At 45.9% G+C, this 22703-nt stretch overlaps 4 protein-coding genes across 4 annotated transcripts; 2 read left to right on the top strand and 2 right to left on the bottom strand.

The window, feature by feature from the left end:
* Positions 1 to 6502: 6502 nt before the first annotated feature.
* On the top strand, positions 6503 to 10133 carry LOC131294623 (mucin-2-like). The gene is made up of 2 exons (XM_058322669.1): positions 6503 to 6520; positions 8979 to 10133. The coding sequence occupies exons 1-2, from the start codon at positions 6503 to 6505 to the stop codon at positions 10131 to 10133; spliced, it is 1173 nt and encodes a 390-aa protein (XP_058178652.1).
* Positions 10134 to 12992: 2859 nt separating this feature from the next.
* LOC131281629 (cuticle protein 16.5-like) lies at positions 12993 to 13718 on the bottom strand. Its single transcript, XM_058310973.1, has 2 exons — positions 13707 to 13718; positions 12993 to 13595 (listed from the first exon to the last, which is right to left on the bottom strand). The coding sequence occupies exons 1-2, from the start codon at positions 13716 to 13718 to the stop codon at positions 12993 to 12995; spliced, it is 615 nt and encodes a 204-aa protein (XP_058166956.1).
* A 3003-nt stretch (positions 13719 to 16721) lies between these two features.
* Positions 16722 to 17303, top strand: LOC131281565 (cuticle protein-like). Its single transcript, XM_058310907.1, has one exon. The coding sequence runs from the start codon at positions 16722 to 16724 to the stop codon at positions 17301 to 17303; it is 582 nt and encodes a 193-aa protein (XP_058166890.1).
* Positions 17304 to 20756: 3453 nt separating this feature from the next.
* Positions 20757 to 21978, bottom strand: LOC131294622 (astacin-like). The gene is made up of 3 exons (XM_058322668.1): positions 21597 to 21978; positions 21051 to 21487; positions 20757 to 20843 (listed from the first exon to the last, which is right to left on the bottom strand). Exons 1-3 carry the CDS (start codon positions 21976 to 21978, stop codon positions 20757 to 20759), a joined length of 906 nt encoding a protein of 301 aa, XP_058178651.1.
* Positions 21979 to 22703: the final 725 nt, after the last annotated feature.

Raw genomic sequence — 22703 nt, 5'->3', positions numbered from 1 at the left:
AGGAAATCAGTGCAATAATCGGTCTGGGAAGTAAATAAATTAATCTCGATGGAAGAAGTAGAAGCATCGTAATCATCTTGCGAAATGCTCGTTCTTATATGGCCCTTTGTCCTTTGGTGTAATTAAGGCACAGTATATGGAAAAGTAATCATGTTCAACCATAAATTCCAAGGATTTGGAAGTAAAAATCTTTAAAATATAAAATCTATCAGATTTCAAAGTAACATAAAGATTTATAATTCTGGTTTCTTTAAAAAAGATTTATACTTGCAAAAAGCTTATTGCAAAGGTTTAAGGTTGACTGAAGTTTATAATTACATGTTTTGTTTATTCTTTGTTTTAAACATCGAACTGATAAGGTTTTCGATTTGGAAAAAATGTGTTTCTTTAAAAAAGATTTCAAACCATTCATATTTCGCTTTCGTAACAGTTATTTTCATTCGTTCAAGTAATGATATGAAACAGGACAATCTCCTAACTGTAAATAAAAGTAACAGTACACCTACAAATATTGCAACACAATCTCTCCCTTTAGGTGACATAAGTTTAATTGGATGGACTTTCAAAAAAGCTGCTCTCGTTTTTCACTTCTCCTCAACCTGGGTAAGTTTTTGCAAACAACCATCGACAGAACAAACATCTGATCCTTTAAACGCGCGGCCATTTAGTCGCGCTGAAATATTTCCCCAAATGTCCTCCGTACATGATGGACAATTTATAGCTAAGCCTGGTGCCGGCGGTGACGGGTGATAAATGTAGGAGTTTTGTGTTGTGATAATTGAATCTTGCATCACCGAACCAGGGTACACCGGAGCACCGTATTAATTGGGCAAACATGAGCGCAATAAAAACATAAAGCGCTGGTTTAACCTCGGCCCATGCTGCAATGCTGTGCCACGGTGGGTCGGCTTCGATGAAAGATGAATACTTTTCGATCTTCAATTGCTCTTTCCGCGTGGTGGCAACAAGGCAGCACCAAGTGCACATGATAGTGGAGTCGCTGGAAAAAGGGAGGAAAAACAATAAAATGGCCCTTTCTAAAACTTTCCTAAAACGAGCCCCATTTGCGCCCGGGCGTTGTTTGGCGTCAAGCTGTGTTTGCCCTCAGAATACGATCCGATCATGTACACCGTAGTATGTGGCATTACGTAACGCCAGTATGGGAAATATGGGACCCAGGGCGCCCTCGGAGAGCTGCGATGGCGCGAACGGCCTTTGTTTACGGCGAGAAAAGAACTCATAAAGCGCGGGTGGAAAAAATTAAACGAGCATAGGACGAGTGTCGTGTAGGTGCCGTGTAGGTCAGACAGGCCCTAGCAAGACACGGTTCTGCACTCGGGGGGAGGTTATGTTGAGCGAGAAAACCCCCATCATAATAACACATCCCACGCGCGGGGCCACGCTTCGGGTCGAGTTCTCGAGCCGGCCCGAAATTGATTATGATTTATATTGGACACAAGGAAGGCAATTTCGCTGTCATCTCGCCCGGGCTTCTTTGACGGCGAGCGGCTTCGGAATGCAGGCCATTTAGCCACGGCTACCGGTAGTTAGCGATCTACCGACCTGATAATCTAACCCGCCGGCTCGTGGATCCCCGTTTGCTGATCGCTTGTAATTGCCCCGGTAAGGCTCGGAAAACGGTGGGAAAAAAGTGGATCGGTCAGATTGAACACTTATGCTACTGGAACTATGAGTACCGCGAACGTACAGAAGGATGGTCTTTTGCAATCAAAACCCGTATGGACGGGGAGAATTCTGCCATTTGCAATCGCAATTTGCCTGAGAACGTAGGAGGGGATTGATACAACTGCAATGTCCACTTATCTACCACAGGGTACTCCAGAATGTTTAACATCAAAATATTCTTTTGAGATGTAAAAGAATTCATCCTCTAATTATTTTTCACAGAACGTTAGTATTAGTGAGAGATACCGGAAAATAACCAGTTTTAACTATATGTAATTTTTTCATTTCATTATTTTTAAAACCTTCAATTGACACCAGAAATTTACAACATTTCGTAGCATAAAAATTTCAGTTCAACGTTGTAGTATTCTGATTTGAATACCCAACAAATTCAAAATGTGAAAAAAAAACCTTGATGTACTTAAAGTGTAACAAAAGTGCTAAGTGAGGCAACAATAAAACCCTTCTGTGATTTGTTGACATGTTTGCCAAATAACTATCCAAATTTATTAATCTAGCTCGTATTAAACATTCGATTGAAACTTTAGCGCTTAAATCTTCTGAACATCACCCTGTGACAGCTGCGTCGAAATATGAATAAATTTTTGCTTGTGTGTATGTTTTATAGCACATGTTTTGCGGTAAATCGATGCTAATATAAATTACATTAATCGTCCCGCTCTTTAGGTTCGAGACCGATGGGCATTAATTACAGAGTGCAAAAGGCGACATTGGCAACGGCTTGTGGCAAGAAGAACCAACCACATAGACTCCCGGTAGTATGCGGTGTCCAACCGAACCATAAGGAGGGTTCCGCTTTGGCGCACAACAACCGCGTGCGTACCTCGTCGAATGTTTAATTTATTTGCTTCTGAAGCGGTTTTGCTCCATTTATTTTTTTATGTTTTTCGAAGAAATCAAATCGGTTCCCATCATCATAAACATCGGCTCATTTTAGCACCATCGCAAGCGCCAGCGCAGAAGCAACGGTTTCTGTAGTAGCGTGCTTTTTCGAGAATGTCAACCGGAAGCCCCGGTTCGATGGTGCATGATTTACTGTACGATCGGTCCATCAAGGCTCTACCAAGGTGTGCCCCGTGTGTGGTTGGAGATGGGTTGTTTCTTCGCGTTTTTATGTCGACTTCAAATGCTCATACCCCGAACCGGCCGTCGGATGGCGTTGTAGAATTTCGTATCCGGATGCCATTCGATGGAATTCATCATTTGAGGGTTGCTTCTTCCGGCAAAATGAAACGCAACGACCGTTTGAGATTAGTATCGAAGGAAATGCAATTCCCCACGGTTGGTCGAAGATTTTCTATTAATCTTCTAATTGCAGTAACATAAAATGAAATGAATATTAAACTGTTAGAAAATCGGCCCATGAGCGCCGGGGCTCACCACCTCGACGGCGTGGGTTCGAATCCGGACCCTCCCCTGTACGAGAGGACTGACTATCCACGTACAACAGGGAAACAAGTCTCGTAAGCCCTTAACGGGGCAGGCATGACCAAGAGGTCGTTACGCCAAGAAGAAGATTAAACTGTTGAATAAAAAATAATAACCTTAGCCACAAACTTGCCAACAGGATTATTATTATTAAACAAGCGTTCCCTGTATTATTTATTTTTCTAGCAAACCAGTTAATTTGCTTTATCATATGGCTACAAAAATAATCTTGTGTTTCTATAAAATTTGTTATTAATGTCTCGTTGAGGTTTTCAATTTTTAATTTTTTTGCAATAGTCTTATAAAACATTCTCAAAGCGGAAAAATATGATTAAAGCGCAAATATCAAAAACAAATTATTGACCAAAAGCCACAGTATCTTTATGCGCTTGTTGTTGATAACCATAACAAAGTGAGAGCTTAAATTTTAGTAAGTTCACATAGGATGTTTGTTTTTCGAATCAAGAAAAACCCGTTAGTGTTAAATAGTGTGCATAAAGTTGACCTTTCACTCAACCCTTTTTTATAACCATCTTGATAATTTGAGAGGTAAAATTCGTGACAATCGCCGTGAGGTGAGTGAAAAATTGGTCTCATATCACTTACATTGGTCGCGCGCGCGTCGTGTCGCAAATCTCGTCCTCGTAATGAGCTCGTAATGTATTTTCCACGGTCCCAAACCCGGGGCCGCATTCCCTTCGCGATTTCCACCTACGACTGGCCCACGGGCGAACCGCTTTGTCGTCGTGCTTTGCAGAACAAACAGTTCGCTATCGAGGCGATTTAATAGAGACTAAAGTACCTCGCACCACTTGATCATGATCATCCATCTTCAAGGAGGTTGGTCTGTTGGGCAACCCACTGGCCACTTGCCGTCGTCGCGCGAGCGACTACGTCTACGGCCATGATGGAACGAAAATAAAAGAAAAAAATTGGCCAGTGAGAAGGAAAGCCCTCCCGATCGGTTGGGCCATCCGAATGCATTAGGCAACTTTGGATTCGGTGGCTCATGAGTAGTTTGACGTGACATCTGTCACGTGCCGTTACGCCAGTAATGTGCCGATGGATAATGCATTTTAACACATTCGGTGAAGTAGTTGCTTTTGGCCTGACAATAGAATAAGCCATTGCGCGGTGGGCATGGACATAAGCAGGGGGAGGCAGGGGTCCACAATGCTACACATTATGTTCGCCTTAGTCGGCTCGGAACGGCACAGAATCCCCGTGTGCTCCGTGACAAATTGATTGTCGGCTCCTGCGGTCCCGAATCCGAACACCATTGGAACAACATCCGTTGGGTCGTTTTTGTGGTGGCCCGAGTGATCGAGTGACCTTCTCCCGTACGTATGTGCCCACGGTTTGCGGCCTCCACCGTGGTCGATCCGCCTCAAGACATTTCATTCATTTGTGAAATCGTACGAGGCGATATTAAGACCCGCTTCATTCACAACTCAATACACTCCGACGATCGACGCGATCGTGGTCGCGAACCCGGGGGTGTTAGAAAACGGGAAGTTAAAGTGCAGCTCGGGCCAGTTTCGGTGCTTCGCCGGTGCTGGTGCGCGAAAGCATAAACAACCGTGAACGATAACGATTTTAACGGCTTATGGACACACGCAAAAACACAATTCGGCATTCGGTTGAAAACATTCCCGTGGGGTTAGCTGTTTCACTCAGAGGCTACATAATCCGAAGGTGCCGATGGCTTTGGCTCAACCTCGGTGATGTTTCCGGGTCTGTAGCCGGCCGATAAAGTGGTCTAGATTAAGCGACCAACGAAATGGACCCTCATTTGTAACACATTTGTTCCAAGAGGTTGAGTTTTAGTTTCTCGTTTGTTCTAACGAGACATTTTTAATGGTTGTTATAAATAATAACTTAAATGTTGGTAAAGTTCAAATAGATAAAAAAAAAACATCAGTGCTTGAATTGATATATGAGAGTAGAATACAGGAAACTAGCGAAAACTGTCCAAATTTATAATAAAACAATTTTGAATTAATTACACATTCGAGTTTGGTTGAAAATGTTTTAGCATAGAAGGACCTTTATGTGGTAAGAATAATTTGTGCCCAAGTAAGAGTTTTTTTTTCTAATTGTTATTGTCCTTATACGATTCGTTTGCTCGTTAGAACTTTATTTTGGTATGCAAATTAAATAATTTACGCTGAACCTGCTTTTTTTACCTAGTTTTACCCTGAATGAAATTCGATCTTACTAAGGCTGACCACTAGCATCTCAAATATCAGCAGCCTCTGCGTGATGTCTTTCTTCTTGTCTTGGAACGCACCCATTTTGCTGTAATAATAACGTCGAGGCCCATCTCGACTCCAGGATCCGGTTAAACTGGATTTATGTTCTAAATGCGTGCGAGACGCAGGGATGTTGTTATTCGTTGTTGAAGAAGGAAGTGCGATGTAATATAAGAAGGAAAAATGAGAACTCCAAAACAAGGGCAGAAACATTATTTCTGCACAACGACCGCAGCGACTTCTAGCCATCTGCGAGGCTCAGAGGAGAATCGGAGCAAGTTTTACAAAAAAAAAAAAAACGATACAAAACCCACCTTTTTTCTCACTCTCTCCTTCTTAAGTCAGCGATGAAATGAGAGCATAAAATGGATAAAAAGTGAAACCAACATAACCAGCTGCAGACAACAGGGAAGTATCTCGACAGTACATAAGGAAACCAGCAAGGCGCAAGAATAGTTACAGAAGGCCCCAGAAGCCAACGCTTTGTTGCATGGTCCTAATTTCGCCTCGTACCGTTCCAGTTTCATCCTGTTTTCGTTTTTCTCCACTTGATGGTGGTTCTTGGGAAATGACGTTTTACTTCTTATGAAATTATTCTGTTCATTTGGCAAGAACACACAAATGACGACACGCAACCCATCGCCATTCAATTATACTAAGAGACAAGTTAACATATCCGTTGCATTCGAGTGGACTATCTCAAAATTCCTTGTGTAGAACACTTTCATAAACCACATCTTGGACATACATACACGCACTGATACTTCCACTTGATCGTGGCCACATTCCCACTGAGACTTGGTTTTCTCTATCATGGGGGTTCGTCGCTTGTTGTTGCGTTGCTGTTGTTAGTATAGCTTCTTTCGAACCCCCCTTTTTTCGTTAACAGTAATCGTTTGTTGAGATAGGTTTAATCTTACTTTTTTGTTTCTCCCATTGGGGCCCAGTTTTCCCGGTTCGGGGGTCGTTTTCTGGGCCAAAGACACTCTCCAGAACCCGGCTTTGTGCGGGAGTATAAAACCAAGCTGTGGGTTAGTGGGAAATGCATAGTCAGAAACCAACTGTTCATCATCACGGACCATTCGCTTTCGTAGACATTTCATTTAAGATGTAACATGAAAATGCTGAAGTGGGTAAGTATTTGCTACATGGGAAGATTTTGACACAGTTTTAGACGACTCTATGAAAACAATCTGTAAGTGCTTAAATCGTTTTTTTAAGTTCAACTACTAGAAGACCATAATTGAGCAGCTAACCTTTTCCTTCCCTTTCGCTTTGGCCTCCCTGATTATAAAGCGTAAGTGATTGATCGAAGATCGAGGTGAAAGGATTAGGATGGATGGAAAAGTTCGAAAGTGATGATGTGCCCGAAAAGGGCACAGTGATATTCCAGAGGGGCTTTAATGCTTGGCACAACGCGACTGCTTGGATTTCACGAATCTATCGATGTTGGACGCCAAGATGGGACATTTTTTATATTATCGCATTTATTGATTTTGAATGTTGAGGGCTGGTGATAATTGAAGGAAAATGTTTTGCAAAGCTTTTCAAATGTACTTTAATTTACTACATTCGGTTATAAAATACTGCTTGATTTAAAAACAAATTTTGAGTAGAATCTGATATTTTATCTTGAATTGTGTAATAACTAGCATACAAAACACTAACATTTTTTTCTCAAATCCAAGTAGTTCTTCACAGTTGCAAGACAGTTTAAATTCGTGAAAAAAAATAACGATACGTAACAAAATCTAAAAATAAAGATAATCTACTATTTTAAAGCTACATATCAAGTAAGTTCTCAATATTCAATACTAATTAAATGAAAATAATTATTTTACAATACTTCTTAAAATTTCAGCCTGAACGACTCACACTAAGTGACAGTAGGTTTGAAATTATGCAATCCACCTTTACCAGAATGAGTTCCTTCTTTCTTTCATTTACAAATGACGATAAAATAGCCTTCGCCAGTCGAAACAACTGTACCACTACCGTACTCTTCATGTGTTGCATTCCAGCGTCGCAAAAATAAAACCAACTCCAACCTACTATCGACCACTTCACTTTCCATGCCATACACCTTCCGGTTGGCGGCGCTGACGCATCTAATCAATATTCAAATTTCTCGCTCTCGTTCTTCATTCGCGCCCCGCAGCTGCAAGGAAGGAGCATGAAAATGTCAGCCTGCCGGTGGTTAAAACCCCTCAAACTTGATTTATGTCCAGCCGATTGCCCCGGGTGACGATTGGTGCGCACCTTTTCAGGATGCGAAGAAGAAAGGTGTGTTGGTGCGGAGATTAATACTGGAATGGCCTGCAGTGGTGGGCGGGCTTATGCAAGGCTCGGGATCACTTCTTAGTTAGCTTCACTTCAGAACAGACACGCGCTTCGTTGAGGTGCCAGAATCGAGTCGGGAGTGGACATTGGTCAACGGTAGGTAAGGTAAGAATCAAGTGATATTAAGTGGAGCAACTGAGTCAAGGGCTCTCCTACGAGTTCGTGAGGCCACTGTCGTCGAACTGCACAAGTGTTTTTAATTGCTTATGGAAACAAAGCGTCCCCGTGAGGTGCACGACTCAACTGCAATTACCGGATAGAGGGATCCACACTGCATGGATCACCGTTTTGTTGGCAGCAAAAAACTGCTCCAATTTCACGACCTGCCCTTCCATCTCCTACTCCAGCAGGGTGGGACGCCCTTACGAGGTCCTTCGCTGCAACGGCCCTAGATCCGTAGCACTCTCCCTTTGGTTGACATGGGTACGACAGAAATGTCGTACCGATATCGTGAAACCATGAACTTTAGCGGCTCGATTCCTTCGGCGAACCGAACCGGACGGTGCGTAATGTAGGTCGGGTTTCGGGGTAAACTTGCGAGGAGGTTGAGTCTTTAGGCACGCGTTCGGTGGGAGAATAAAACCACAAACCTTTCGGTGTTCCAATGTGAGTTTCCCCCTACCGTACTGTCGAACCTCTTTAAATGCCATCCCCATGGAAGAACTACTTTCACGCGAAGCGCACCGGTTGGAGCGCCAAGGACACACCGAGGGGTCCCCTCACACAGGGGGGACATCTTACGGCTCCAACGAGGAAGATCATTGAAGCGCCTGCAGCGTCTTTGCAACCGACCGTGAGCGGGATAAAGTCAGTGAACCAATTTTTTCCTTTTCGTTTTGGTTGGCGTTTTTTCGGTTTCGTCTCTGTAAGGGCGAATCCTTTGCGTGTGTCCGGAGGAGCTGGTCCGAGCGCGAGTGCCCGTGCCAGTGAACAGCGACGTCCGGAAGAGGCAAGACCTGTTGTTGCTGGCTTGTTGCTATAAAGATTGATATAAAGCCGAGCGCTTGTAGGACGCGTGCCGCAGTCCATAGGAGTAGTGCCACAGGAATTCGTGCTATCAAAGATCACCTAGTTAAAGATCAAACGTGTCGTTCTAGCAGCGTGCCCGTACGCGTGTATTCTAGTCTGAAGTCTGAGGTCCAAGCGAGAGAGTGATGACGTCCGTCGCCACAGTGGTACGTTGGCGCTTGCGTTGGTATCAAATGTCAGGGAACTGGTTTACGTTATAGAACGTTTCTCTTCGTGTTCTAGCTCGTTCTGCTGGCCGTGGTGGTGTGCGGGATAGGGGGACAGAACGCGCCGCAGGAAGCCAGCACGGTTGCTCCTGAAGATATCTTCAGTCTCTCGGAGGAAGACTTCCAATTGTGGATCTCCGGACGTCAGCCTAAGGCATGGGGAGGTTCGGGCGAAGGAGCTGGATCTAACACCGTCGGGACTACGACCACCCCTCGGACTACTGCAGCGTCCGTGTTCCGTACCACCTCGACCACTCCGAGCCCCTCCACTGCGAGTACCACTGCCGCCCCGCAAGCGACCACACCCAATCCGCTGGAGTTCTTCACCGTCGGGTCACCACCGGAATCGGATGGGAAGTCGTGGTTCGAGGGCGAGGAAGATGCTACACTGCGGCCCGACGTTCTCGGTGACCAGTTCCGACCGGCCGGCGAAGACTTTGCCCAGTGGCTCGATCGACAGATGAACAAAGTGCAGGAAGTGACTTTCACTCCTCAGACGACCTTGACGGGCGACCAGTTCCCGGGACTCGTCACACGCTTGACGACGGTCCGAAACCGGATTCCCACTCCAACCACGTTCGCTCCATCTGCGGCCGATGCCGTCACTCTGCCTCCTCCACCTGCTCCTTCCCCTGCATCCACCTCCTTCGCACCGCTACCTCAACTCGAACCCATCTCCCCGATCGTCCCCAGTACGACCTTCGGAGGGCAACCAGCGAACGGTGGTGGACAACAACCTGTCGATCTTCAGAAGTGGCTTCGCGATCAGCTGCAGCTCTCCCAGTCCCTAACGGATCGGCTCCTGGCCCAGTGGTCCCCAAGCGGGGCCTTCATTCGCACCGATGGTCATCGCTACACACCCAGCGCCGTGTCCTATCAAACGTCGGCCCTCATCCATGGTTTTCAGGGAGTTTCGCACACCGGGCATATACGCAACGAACCTCCACTTCCCTTCCCGGGAACGTCGCACTCCACCGACTCCTACCTGAGCCACCAGAAACCCGCAGTCCAGCCGGCACCAACTCCGGTTGCTCCTGTCGTGCCGATCCGACGCCTGCAACCAACGGCCGCGCCGGTGTTCTTCCCAGCTCCCGGCAGCTACTACTACTCCGCCCCATCGGTGCCGTTCGTGGGTCACTACCGAGCGCCGGTGGTGATCAACTACCACTAACGTGGTGCTGCAGACTGGATTCGAGCGCTTAGTACGCTCGTACAGCGTTTTACATCTCACCTAGCAACCACGGCAGTGTATGTAGAACATCAAGAATGATAGCCTACTGTAGAGTATTTGATGTTGAATCGCAAAACCCACAAGTGGCAACACATACAGGTTAGTAGAAAAATCATCACTTTCTAGGATCTACTAGAATGAAAGTTGACGCATGGATGTTTGAAGTAGAGACGACCAGTTGAAATGTACAGGATAAGGTAGGCTATGATCGCTTTTTCGCATCAGAAAACGAGCGCGAATCACAAAAATCCTCGCAAAAGTATGTTTTCGACCGGAAAGCGATTTTCCCCTATTTTTACTTGCACCCCTCGACTGGTCGTGCCTACTACAAACATCCACGCGACAACTTTCATTCTGGTAGATCCTAGAAAGTGATGAATTTTCTACTTACCCGTTTGTGTTGCCACTTGTGGGTTTTGCGATTCAACATCAAATACTCTACAGTAGGCTTTCATTCTTGATGTTCTACATACACTGCCGCAGTTGCTAGGTGAGATGTAAAACGCTGTAAATGTTGCTCAATAATAAGCGTTTACATTACTAAACACACTGGTTACTGGTTTTACGTTTATTTTACAGAGACATCTTTTTTATTTAAATTTTATTTTTTGTATACGTTACACTGACCTTCGAATAAATGACCAACTTTTAAAAACTAATGAGACCCTTCAAGTGATTCTCACGTGTGTTACTTCTGTCTTATACACTGATGCAAACAGGCAGAGGGAACTGTTTGTATCTGTACCGAAACTCAAACATGTTTCCGTATTTTGCACCATTCAAGGAAAAATGCTGCAATATGCAATATCTAAACCAATAAAAAATATCCTTGTAAACAAGAAAAGCATTACAAACAGTTCGATGCTTTGAAATGTTTGCTTAATATCTTTTTATAGAGAAAACTCTCCAGAGTGTTAGAGACAAAAACCTATAAATGTGATTTCCATTATCCCCCATTATTTACATTTTGAAATTTTTCGAGTTTTTCCACACGCTTTTTTTTACGTAGGTCAGTATTTTTCGCGTTATTTTCAGCATTCTATGATCTGTGATTTGTTAGGATGAGAATTGTAAAAAGAGATGTTTTGACTAACCAAAAAATTTTTGGTGTAAATTAAATCAAATAAATCAACAACAAAATAATCAACCAGAAAACCCAGTGCATAAAGCTCCACATTCCCCTACCAGACTGTTACCTTTACGCAAGGATAGCGTAAGTGGTTTCACCTGCCGATAGAAAAGACTCTCCGTTGATTCGACGATATCAATAAATAATGAGGATATTTCCCAATTTAATCGTAACTCTTTCTAAACATAACTCTATCGTATTTATAGTGCGGTAGAGGTATACGTAAATCGGAAAGAAAATAAATTACCTTAGGTTTAAATTTGATTCTTCACCTATGCACATTTCATCAATTGGAAAACAAGAAGAGAAAAACATTGTAATGTACTTGTGGACTGCAAATATCTGTTAATGGAGCATCTTACATGCGTTCCGTAAGAACGGTGAGATAAAAGTTATCGGTAAGAGAAGAAGTCACTAGCTTTTTGCATTGAAGTAGGTACATTCTACGATCATTCTAGAACCAGAAAAGAGAAATGAATCGTTTTTTTATCATAGTCTACCAATAAGTGTAAAGATTGAAAGAAAAACAATAAATTTTACACAGTCCACTCAAGACGAACTTTGATCGGTTTTTGTTTTTGCCTGTGCACCGTAAACAGTTTGTTGTTTGATTTTGTAAGATCCCCCAAGAACAAGCAAGGTGTGATCCCGGCTTGCAAAAAAACGAGAGAGAAAGTTCCAACTTACGAAAGTACTACTTTTTCGGGCTAGAGTGAGCTTTTACAGCGTGCTCTCTGGAAATACTCTCTCGCTTGCTTACGCTCTTTTTACCGGTTCGTGCTTTGCACGGTCGTTTCTTTCGTTATTTTGGGTATGCCAGTAGACAAAAAAAAAACAAAAGGATGCATTTTGTTTTGAATTCTTATCCGTTTATTCAATCGGATAGCCAAAACTTATTTGGAAATGCACATTTAACCGCGTTGTTACCAGCTTTCTGGCCTAAAACACCAACACTTCTGTTTTTTCTTCTTTCACTTCCGCTGGAGTTAATTCCAGTAGGGATCTTGAATCCAACGTCCTGGGCCTTCGTAAGCCAACCTGGAGATGGCCATATGTCCTTCTTTCTGAAAACACTACACAAAATCACAATTTTACTGTTCAAAACGCGCGACCGAACTGTAAGTTCACAGACTGCAGTTAGTTTGAAAATTAGACTGCGCTGCAAAGCCTGCTTTGGCAGTTTTTTACTCGCGCCGATCGACCCAAAGTACGCCGTTCATCTGTATTTCTCCCGCACAATTCAACTCATCGTTCGATTCTCTCTCGTGCAGGCTATCTTTTGCTCACCTCACCGCGCTTCCCCACGTTTCAGCCTACCGCAACGTACCCTTCGCCTACGAAAGTACACTCTCTTTGCTTGCCGGGATATTTGCTTCATGAGTACGAAAGAACACTGTTGTTCTGAGACAGTCTCCATCAAATGAGATACGAACGATGTTGCAACCCCAGCTGCCTCACTCAATAGTGTTTTCTTACAGAAATAAAACATAAAAAAGTCGTGCATGTAAAACTTTCGAAACTCAGTCATTTATTCTTCTCGCAGCAACTGCTTCTCTCATCTTTCACCGAAACAATCAAAAGTGAACAAAAGAAAAGCAGCGGTTACCGCCGGTACCATCGGGTGAGGGGGGAAAGTCGTGGAAAACGGGAAAAGCGCGACAGTCGAACACTTAGTGGTACTGGTTGGCGTAGACGGCCGGGGCGGCGTACACCGACGGGTAGCTGCTGACGTAGGCAGTCTTGGCCAGAGGAGCGGCATACGACAGGACCGGAGCCTCGGCGTAGGTGTAGGCAGCCTTCGGGGCGACAGCCTGGACGTAGGTGGCCTTCGGGGCGGCGTACACGACCGGGGCGGCGGCCTCAACATAGGTGGCCTTCGGGGCAGCATAGACAACCGGGGCAGCGGCCTCGACGTAGGTGGCCTTCGGGGCGGCGTACACGACCGGAGTGGCGGCCTGGACGTAGGTCGTCTTCTCCACCGGAGTCGTCACGACGGTCTTCTTCACGGTCGGGGCGTACACATGCTCCTGCACCTTGGTATCGTGAACGACGGCCGAGCTGGTGTGGGTCACGCCGGTCGGGACGTGCTTGAGCACGGTTCCAACGTGCGCCACGGTCGGTTCCTCCACGATGCTCTTCTGGTAGGAGATCTCCTTCTGCGCCACCAGAGTCGGGGCCGCCACGACGGTCGAGTAGGCCAGCGGGCTGGAGTGGACGACGTGCGTCGCCGAGGGGGCAGCAGCGGCAACAGCGAGAACAACGGACAACACCACCTGAACAGGGGGAAAAATGGGAACACATTTTTAATTTTCACAAACACACGCGAATAGCGCCCTCTGGCGGAACGCTGCCAAAGTGCGAGATCCTCCCCGTTCGATATTTACCAATCGGAACATTTTGATAGATTGTTTGGGGATTGTTTGCTTCTGAGAGGTCTGTGTTGATCACCTGAATGAGGTTCGGCTTTGACTGTACCGTCCCAGAGCGCCGCTGACGCCTTTTATATGACCGTCGCGCAAAAGTACTCCACCAAGCCCCCGCGGTCCAAGCCCAAGCCAAGCCAAGCGTCAAACGATCACGTTCGCTCCATCGCGGCGTACGCTCTCCCAAACGACATGATACGCCAGAAGCATTCGGATCTCGTTGTTCGGAGATTCATGGCGTGTAGTATTTTTTCTTTTCCTTCACGGAACACACACACACACACACACATACGCACGGACACGGTTATACTCGAACACCTCCGGCAATTCTTCGCCGTTGAACCATTTCCGTGTGTCGCCTTGTTTTGCAGCACAATTTTTAGTGAACGGACCCAGGGGCAGTAGTAACGAAAAATCCGCGGCCGGCAGTAGTCATTAAGATTATTTTTTGTCTTCCCTTCCCGGGGCTCAGATTAGTGCTAAATTCTACCCAATGCCCCAGCGCCAATAGGGAAGGATTGTGGTCACTTTTTTAGTTTTACTTCTTTACCCCTGGAAGAGGGAGACAACGGCGAAAGACTTTGAATATGACGGACGACGGGTTGGACATTTCGGGCAATGTTAAGAGTTGCGAGTTGTTTTTTTCTTCTTCACTTTATCGTCCGTACATTTACATCCCTGTTTCGAGCCATTTATCGTACCACGCCCAAGAAGGACACGCGTCGTTCGGGCACACTTACTTGCTCGCTTGGGATCCCGACAGCAAGTTTGTAGCGTGTACGGTGAAATACCTGTGGAGGTAAATGGCACGGGACATTGGCCTCCCGTTACACAAGCTTCCTTGTCCAGGAGCAGGAAAGGGGAAGATAAACGCGAACACGCAAAAGGAGAACCGAACCCACCAAAGGTCCAGAACGAATCGTACGTTCATTTGGATTTGGAATCCCGACGTTGAGTGCCGGCTTCAGTGTGGTGGGTGGAGCTGGCCAGATATTCCCAATTAAGAGAAATGTCAATGGCTTTTTCGTAGTGTGCTAGAATTATCTCATCGTAAAATGTCAAGCGTACGCGGAACAAAGTTGTTTGTAACATTCCCTTAAGTTTCTACTTCTTTCCAAAAAAATAGGAACATTCATGGGAGAAGAAATTCGTTTTTGGGCAGCATCAGAACAAACGAAATTAATTTATTACAGGCATTAATGTGATTCAATAGTATTTGTTTTTGGTAATTTTGTTTATTCTTCCGTTTGATGTCCAATGAAAATAAAAATTTTACTCCATGCATATCTCTTTCCTTTTCCTTAACCCGGCCTTACCAAAAACCTTCAACATCACCCCGAGAACAGAGCAAGATGCGAAAGTAAATAAAAATAACATACGTACAATCCAATGTTACACGAAAGGATGAAAGTAAATGTCGCACAGTTCAATTTAAGAAACGACAGTGAAAAAGAATCGAAACGAAAACAAATACTCGAATACAACTTGTTTGCATTTCAAAAGTAAGCTCAAATGCGACATTTGAGCTAGCTCACGCACGCGGCGATTTATGAGCGGAGGCGGGAAAGTTAATTGTTGCCTGTTGTTGTTGGTAAATAAAAATCCGCAAATAAATTTTACATCTTGTAAGTAATGAAAAAAGTTAACTTAAAACATTAAAAGAAAAGAAAAATATCGTATGGTACATAAACAAAAACATTTAAATTGCATTGGGTAAAGTTAAGGCAAACAGTATTGTGGTAATTTAAAAAAATATTGCTCTAAGTCAGCCAATTTTTCTGTACTGTTTACTTATACATATTTATCAGCTCTAGGTCCTATAGATTTGGAACAGAATTGTTCTAGTATATCGTTATGTTCTTCTTCAATGATACCCCAATAAATCTTCATACTTAAAAAAGTGTGTATATTATTGAATAAATTATTAATAAAACTAGGAATTAGTAAGAAGTTTTGTATAGGTTCTGGTTTTTTTTTTATGTTTTTAAAGTTTGTCTAAAATTGAAAACATAGGAGTAAAGTTTAAACATTTCAAGACTTTATTGCACCAAAATTGTCTTTTATATTTTTTTCAACTTTAAATAAAACTGATTCGTTATTAAAATTTCAGATGAAATATTTTAAATATTTGGTATTATTTTATCTTTAAATTAACCTTCATATTGTAAGGGTTGCTATTGCTTGCACAAACAAAATCTCATTTTCATGTCATTACTTTTGCAAACTGTCTCACGAGTGGTTTCGTAATAAGCAAAGCAAAAAAAATCACATTAATCACCGATTTTCCAAAACAAGTGACTTAAACCACGGAAACCACGAAAAGTTAATCACTCAGAACGGGGAACGGGACCGATCGGCCGGCCGGCCATCCAATCCAGCATCCAGAAAATGATTGTCCCCGTTGGGAAGCCTTTCTTCATTCGATGTAATATCGAAATGATCCCTCAAATCCACACACAAACACATACCCGGCTCACCAGCAATGCACTGACAAACAAAGAGATTTCAATTTCCTGCACATATTCGACGCGACTCCCTTCACGAAAATCAAGGACATCGGAAAGCGGTCGGGGTGGATTTTCTCCGAGAGACCAAGTGATATCGGTGCATCCACCGGGGCATGCGGTGGGGAGGGAGGGTTACGACCCACCTAGAAGCTAGAGGAAATTGAAAAACAGGAGAGGAAAAAAAGTGTGAAACCGTAGCAAACAGCATTGGATCGGATCGCGAGCGAACGCGAGAAGATCAACGTACGGCTCCAAACACATGAGCACAGGGCGGAATGGGGTGGAGGTGATGGTGGTGGGGAGGCGGGTGTTGGCGGTGGAGAATGTTGCGGTCAGTATATAAGATTGGCCGGGCCGCACCGAAAGGCACAGTCAGCGTTCGATCGTCCAGCAAAGCGCAAACAACACAGACCTTTCGTCTTTTTCTTCAAGTCGTTCCAACAAACGCACACACAAAAACAATCCCAAAATGTTCCGATTGGTGGTGTTGTCCGCTGTTCTCGCCGTCGCCTGCGCTGCCCCCTCGCAGCTGGTCCACTCCAGCCCGCTGGCCTACTCGACCGTCGTGGCGGCCCCGACTCTGGTGGCCCAGAAGGAGATCTCCTACCAGAAGAGCATCGTCGAGGAGCCCGGCGTAGCCCATGTTGGCACGATCGAGAAGTCCGTCCCGACCGGCTACTCGCACCAGAGCTTCACCCAGTACCACAACAAGCAGGTCGCTGAGCCCGTGTTCGCCCCGGCCGTCAAGAAGACCGTCGTGACGACTCCGGTGGAGAAGACGACCTACGTCCAGGCCGCCACTCCGGTCGTGTACGCCGCCCCGAAGGCTACCTACGTCGAGGCCGCCGCCCCGGTTGTCTATGCTGCCCCGAAGGCCACCTATGTTGAGGCCGCCTCCCCGGTCGTGTACGCCGCCCCGAAGGCCGCCTACACCTACGCCGAGACTCCGGTCCTGTCCTATGCCGCTCCTCTGAAGACGTCCTACGTCAGCAGCTACCCGTCGGTGTACGCCGCCGCCGCCCCGGCCGTCTACGCCAGCCAGTACTACTAAATGGCACCTCCCGCATCCACATCCTCCTTCCATCACAACAACCTGACTGTCCCTTGAAGCTCCCCGCCCCCAGCCCCCGTTCCGGCAAGCGGCAAGCGAGAACCTTATTTTTCTCTTGTTCAACGTTTTCGGATTGTTTCGATTGAAAGATGAGGAAAATAAATTAAATTGTACATTGTACCGAACGGAAGCAAACGATGTGTCGAAAAGGCATCCGAAAGCCGAACGGAATGACAAGATAATTCCACCCTATTTTTTCCAAGCGCGCACCGAACCGTGAAGTAGCGGTCCATCATCTATCGACGACGACGACGATCGCTGGCCATTGGAAGTCACAAACGACATCCGCAAACCGCCCGGCTCGCGCTTCCCATGACCTTGACGAGATGGAGGAAAAAACCAATACATCCCTTTCCACCGCAAATGAAACATTAAATTATAAAAACGCCATCAAACCACCGTCCATCACATCCGGCCAAAAGCCACCGAAGGCGTAGAGACGAGTGCGGTTTCGCTTTCATTCCCTTGCGTCGCAAAAAAAAAAAAAACAATACGCTCCATCCCTGAGGAGGCCTGTAAAACACCCATCCAGTTAATGTTCTTATGTTAACCTTATACGACGCCCCCTTTTGTGTGTGCGTGTGTGATTTTCTTTCGAATCACTTCCTCATTCATTCGGGCAAGACGCCGGCCGGCACACGCGAGACTCCCTTTTCGGCCGGTCGCTAATGTGCCTTTTGGTTTTAGGGGTTTTTAAGAAGACGTCGAATAGCGTAGATCGTTGCTTCAAACCCCCGTTGGGTACATGCTGCTCGCTCCAGGGCATTTGGCGGACCCGATCGCCTACGGGTGCGTGGTGCGAAAAGCTAACAAGCGGTCGCGAAAGACTTAAATCAACCGTTCGAAAACCGTTTAGGTCCGCCTTTGGCCCGAGGACGCCATCGATCAGTTGTCAAATTGATTTCATCGGTAACGAAATACCGTGTGCCGTGTGCGCTTTGCCGGTTCGATCTTTTGGGGATAGGCCTACTATAATGTGACGGCAGTGGAACGATTAGCCGTGGAACAGTGTGAAAGATTATTGCCGAAATTATGCACACCCGAATGTAATCGTTCTACCCACGTCGTAGGTGTTGTGTTCCATTATTTACTAGCGTCCCATGAGAGTAGGGTTAGGGGATGATGGAGCTCTAAGGAATCTTTTTCGCTTTCACAGAAATTTAAAGTAAGAATAATTCAATTTTCCATAACGAATAATTCCACTTTTAATTGCTTCAAAGCCTGAAGTAAAGTTTGAAAACAACGAATGAACGTTAAATGAACATTTAGATGAAAAATAATGTCTGTAACAAAACAGAAGAAATAAGATAAAATAAATTGAAAATTGTATAACTTTGAAAGAAATGGGAAATACTTCACAAAAAAAGCATGTACAAAAAGAAATTCACAAAGAAAAAGAAAAACCAAGTAAAATTTGATAATCAAAAGACTAACTTAGTACATGAAAAAATGTCCAAATTTGAACTAAAAATAACTTAAACCACAATTGAACAGTGTGCTCCATTTTCCCATCAGTTACAATCCTGAAAAAATCATCATTCAACCCATGAACCTTTTAGGCGCTGGGTGGTGGAAGAATTCGCATCTCGTTGCGAAAACACACCCCGTCACGGGCTGGTAAACTTCTTGGGGCCGGAATTCCTAAGCCACAAAACCGCGACACGGTGCTGTAACGTACGCATTAATGCGCCGCTTCTATATTCCATTTATAACTCAACAAGACGCTGTTACACTGCCGATGCCGGAAGAAGAGGAAAAATATAATTAAAACCAGCAGACACAAAAGACAAAATCTGAATCCGCTGTCAGTCCGTCAACTCAACCGCAAATTGATGTAGAGCGCGAGTAAAACACCAACCCGAACAGCCTTCTGGTGTGCGACAAGGGGAACATTCGCGATAATGCAGCTTGCCCAGCGTGTCCGGCAGGTCGCCAAAAACCTTGCACCGCCCGTTAAAGGCTGTTTCGTTTAAAGTTCAAGTGCAAGTTTAAGATCTAAAAGTAAAAGTGTATCGGGCAGCAACGCTACACTTCTGCAGCGCTTGTGCAGATGTGTTTTTTTTAATCCTTTTTGCCCATTGGCAACTGCGCCCACCGAAAATACCAGAATCGGCGTTTCAGGGCGAACAGGATCTGGCATTGATGTAACGGTTGTTTTGCAAGGAAAAGAAGAACAAGAGCGCAACCGTCTCGTTCCAAAGATACGTTCTAAATGATGTTAATGAAATGTTCTTGATGGTATGCACAAAACCTAAAGTAAGCACATAGCACTTGTGGGTAATTTAAAATTCGGAAACAAACGACCAAGATGAGCCAGGTTTACTTTGATGATCGTATTTGTTCAATGTCATTTGCACTGCAACGCTCATAAACAAGACATAATTATGCATTGCAATATTGTAATTGGAACCCGTTTCTGCATACGAATTATTCATGATCATATTAATCAGACAAGGTAGGTTGAATCGAGCTGACTATATTGACCGCCGCAAGCCGTTTATGACTTTAATCCTCCACGTAATTGTTCCAGCATCCAATTTGCTTTCGTTACTCGCCTAAAGGTATGCAATACTCACTACATTCTTTTACAGTCGAACCTTCAGAAAGTAGGCTCTTTTCGCCAAGAAACCTCAACAGCAGTGGTTCTTAAAGTGCCGTCGTACCATCCGCTGGGTTACTTTAAGCGGAAAATAGTATCGAGTTCCGTTTTCAACCGGTTTTTATGCATTTAGTTACCCTCTTGCTACTCTAACGCCCATTTAGCGGGAGTTTAATGATGTATTTCAAAACCAGGTCATTGTACGAGAATATTTTTTGTTTGCAATTAAATTTGTAGTTAACAAAATCTGGTCTGAAGTGTCTGGATTTGATTTTATTTAATTTTGTTTTAAATTTTATTACCTTTTTTTAAACTGTTCTACTCAATGTGCTTTGAATGAAACATGAACTAAAATGAGGAGGATAGAATTTTGTAAGCAAGACCACTTCGTACGAAGATAGTCTCTAGCCAGAAGAGAAGAAGATACAAAGAGAAGTCTTTTGAATTTCAAAAAATCTACACTACGCTGGAATAAAACTGGGTGCTTGTAAGTTCAATTACAACGATTAACGGGTATGGCGCGAATATTTCCTCACTTCTCCTCTTTCTTTCCGGTGCCGTTACCCAAAAAAAAGCCATCAACGGTGATTCGTGTAGTTTTATCTTGTACATCGACTTCTTATCACTAAAAGTTTATCACTAATTCGCTTCATCACGCATCCTTCGCTCCTCGCACGTCGGCCGTAGGCATCTGTTTTTGGCTCGCATTCGTTCTTAGGTAAGACCTCGTGACGCTGCCGGAGCTAGTGGCCGGTTTTTCGCGCCCGGTTGCGGTTGTGCAATCGCCGCTGCCCTCACCGATGACAGTACAGCTTGTTGATTTTCTGTACATCCTTCAGCGAGAAGCCGACGCGCTGCCCGAGCTGCCCGCTGTACTTAATCTGCCGGCGAACGGAAAGGAAAATGCGTTAGCGTTTGGCGCCGCTCCACCGTTGCGCAACTCCCGCGCATCATCATCATCATCATCATCTCGCTCGCGGGGGGGGGGTTGGAAGTTTGGCGTAAATCAATCAGTCGGTCGATCGGTCGGTCGGTTGGTTGGTCGGTCGGCCAATTACCCAAAGCGTACCCGCCCGCCTGCTCCTTACCTTCGGCTCCACCGTGGCCTTTCCGTTTTTACTGAACGCCGTTCTGGAGTAGTGCATAACGCTGCCGTAATCGTACGCCATGCCGAGCGTGGTCGTCTGCGACTCGCTCTCGCGCCCAAAGTTGCTCAGCAGATTCGGGCGCACGTTTCGGAAGTAGATGTTCACGTACCGGTCCCGATCGTAGCGCGTGTGCTCGTGCAGGAACCCCAGGACGTGCATCAGCTCGTGCACGATCGTGCCCTCCATCTGGAGGCAGCCGCTGCGCTGCAGGTTCAGCACCTGCCGCCCGCCCATCCGTCCCACCGCCGACCAGCATCCACTGTTGCGGCCCTCGATCACCACGAAGTCGCGCTCCTTCGTGTGCGGCACAAAGCGGATGCAGGTCTTCTTGTGGAACTGCTCGAACGCCGAGAACAGCTTCTGCAGGTCGCCGATTGCTGGAATAGAGACACGCACGCACGCACGCACGCACGCACGGAAAGGTCACGTACACGTTTAAGATCCGGCGCTTCTTCCCAGGACCGGGGAGCGTTTGGCACTACTCACAAAACTCGTCACTGAACTCGTATGGCACAACACCGTTCTTCCACTTGCTGCTGGTAAACTTGAGCGCGTTTCGCTCGATCAGCGGTTGGTGGATGTCGCCCTCGGCGTACGTGCCCAGCTCCTCCGGGTTGCCCTTGGTGCCGTTGGTGCGCGCCTGGCGGGCCCACGTCCGCACCAGCTCGCCGATCGCGGCCTGATCGTGGCTCCCGTACACCGCCTCGCCGAGGTGCGAAAAGTCGAAATCGTAGTCCCGGTACCGCCGGCTCGCCCCGGACACCCCGCTCGCGACCCGGCCCCACGCCGGGACCACCGGGAGCAGCACCACCGGGAGCGCCGCCCAGCACACCAACCAACCTGGTGCCAACCACGGACCACGTGCCATGCTGAACAAGACACTCTTCTCTTAGGGGGCCACCTTGCTTTGGTGCACGCACTGGGCGCGATCGGTGCGGAGACTGAAACGTTGCGCCACCGGTGCGCCGGCTTAAGTACCCCCAAAACGCAACACATGCCGTCCCCCATTCCTCCCGCGATGGCACGCCGGGAGAGGGGGGAGGGGTTATCGTTTTCGGGTGGTCGACGATAACGCGAGCTAATCAATCCGTTCGCCTTAGCCCCGCAGCAGCCAGCGTTTAGGTGTGGAAATAGGGAGAACCGCTCGGTTCTGCTGCTAGTCAAACACGCCGCTGGAGGTTGGGTACATCGGGGCCCATCGGGGCCCATCGGATGCCGGGGTAAGGTATTTTCGATTACGGCAACATCTTCTTGTTGAACGTACGGCAGGCAGCACAAAACACATGTACGCGAGAGGCGGAATAAAAGTGAACCTCCAACCTCCTCCTGTACCGTATGCTGCCGATTACAGTGAGTACCTTGTTTTCCGCTATCATATCGTAAACAGTATTCTGTAGGTACAAATTCCATAAAGGCTACAGTAAACGAAGCGCGTGTATCGTCGATATTCGAGCCAAGCGTTATCTGTGCTTTGTTTATGTTTTGCAATTTGATAAAAGTTGCAACATTTCTTGAAACTACAACTATTATTTTGTTGTACATTGTTGAAGATACAAAAACTACGCTAAATAACAACTGAATTTCGATAAATAT

The sequence above is a fragment of the Anopheles ziemanni genome, chromosome 2 (assembly GCF_943734765.1).
Source record: "Anopheles ziemanni chromosome 2, idAnoZiCoDA_A2_x.2, whole genome shotgun sequence".
Taxonomy (NCBI): domain Eukaryota; kingdom Metazoa; phylum Arthropoda; class Insecta; order Diptera; family Culicidae; genus Anopheles; species Anopheles ziemanni.
Note: the sequence above shows the minus strand (reverse complement) of the source record. Positions and strands in the feature narration are given on the sequence as shown.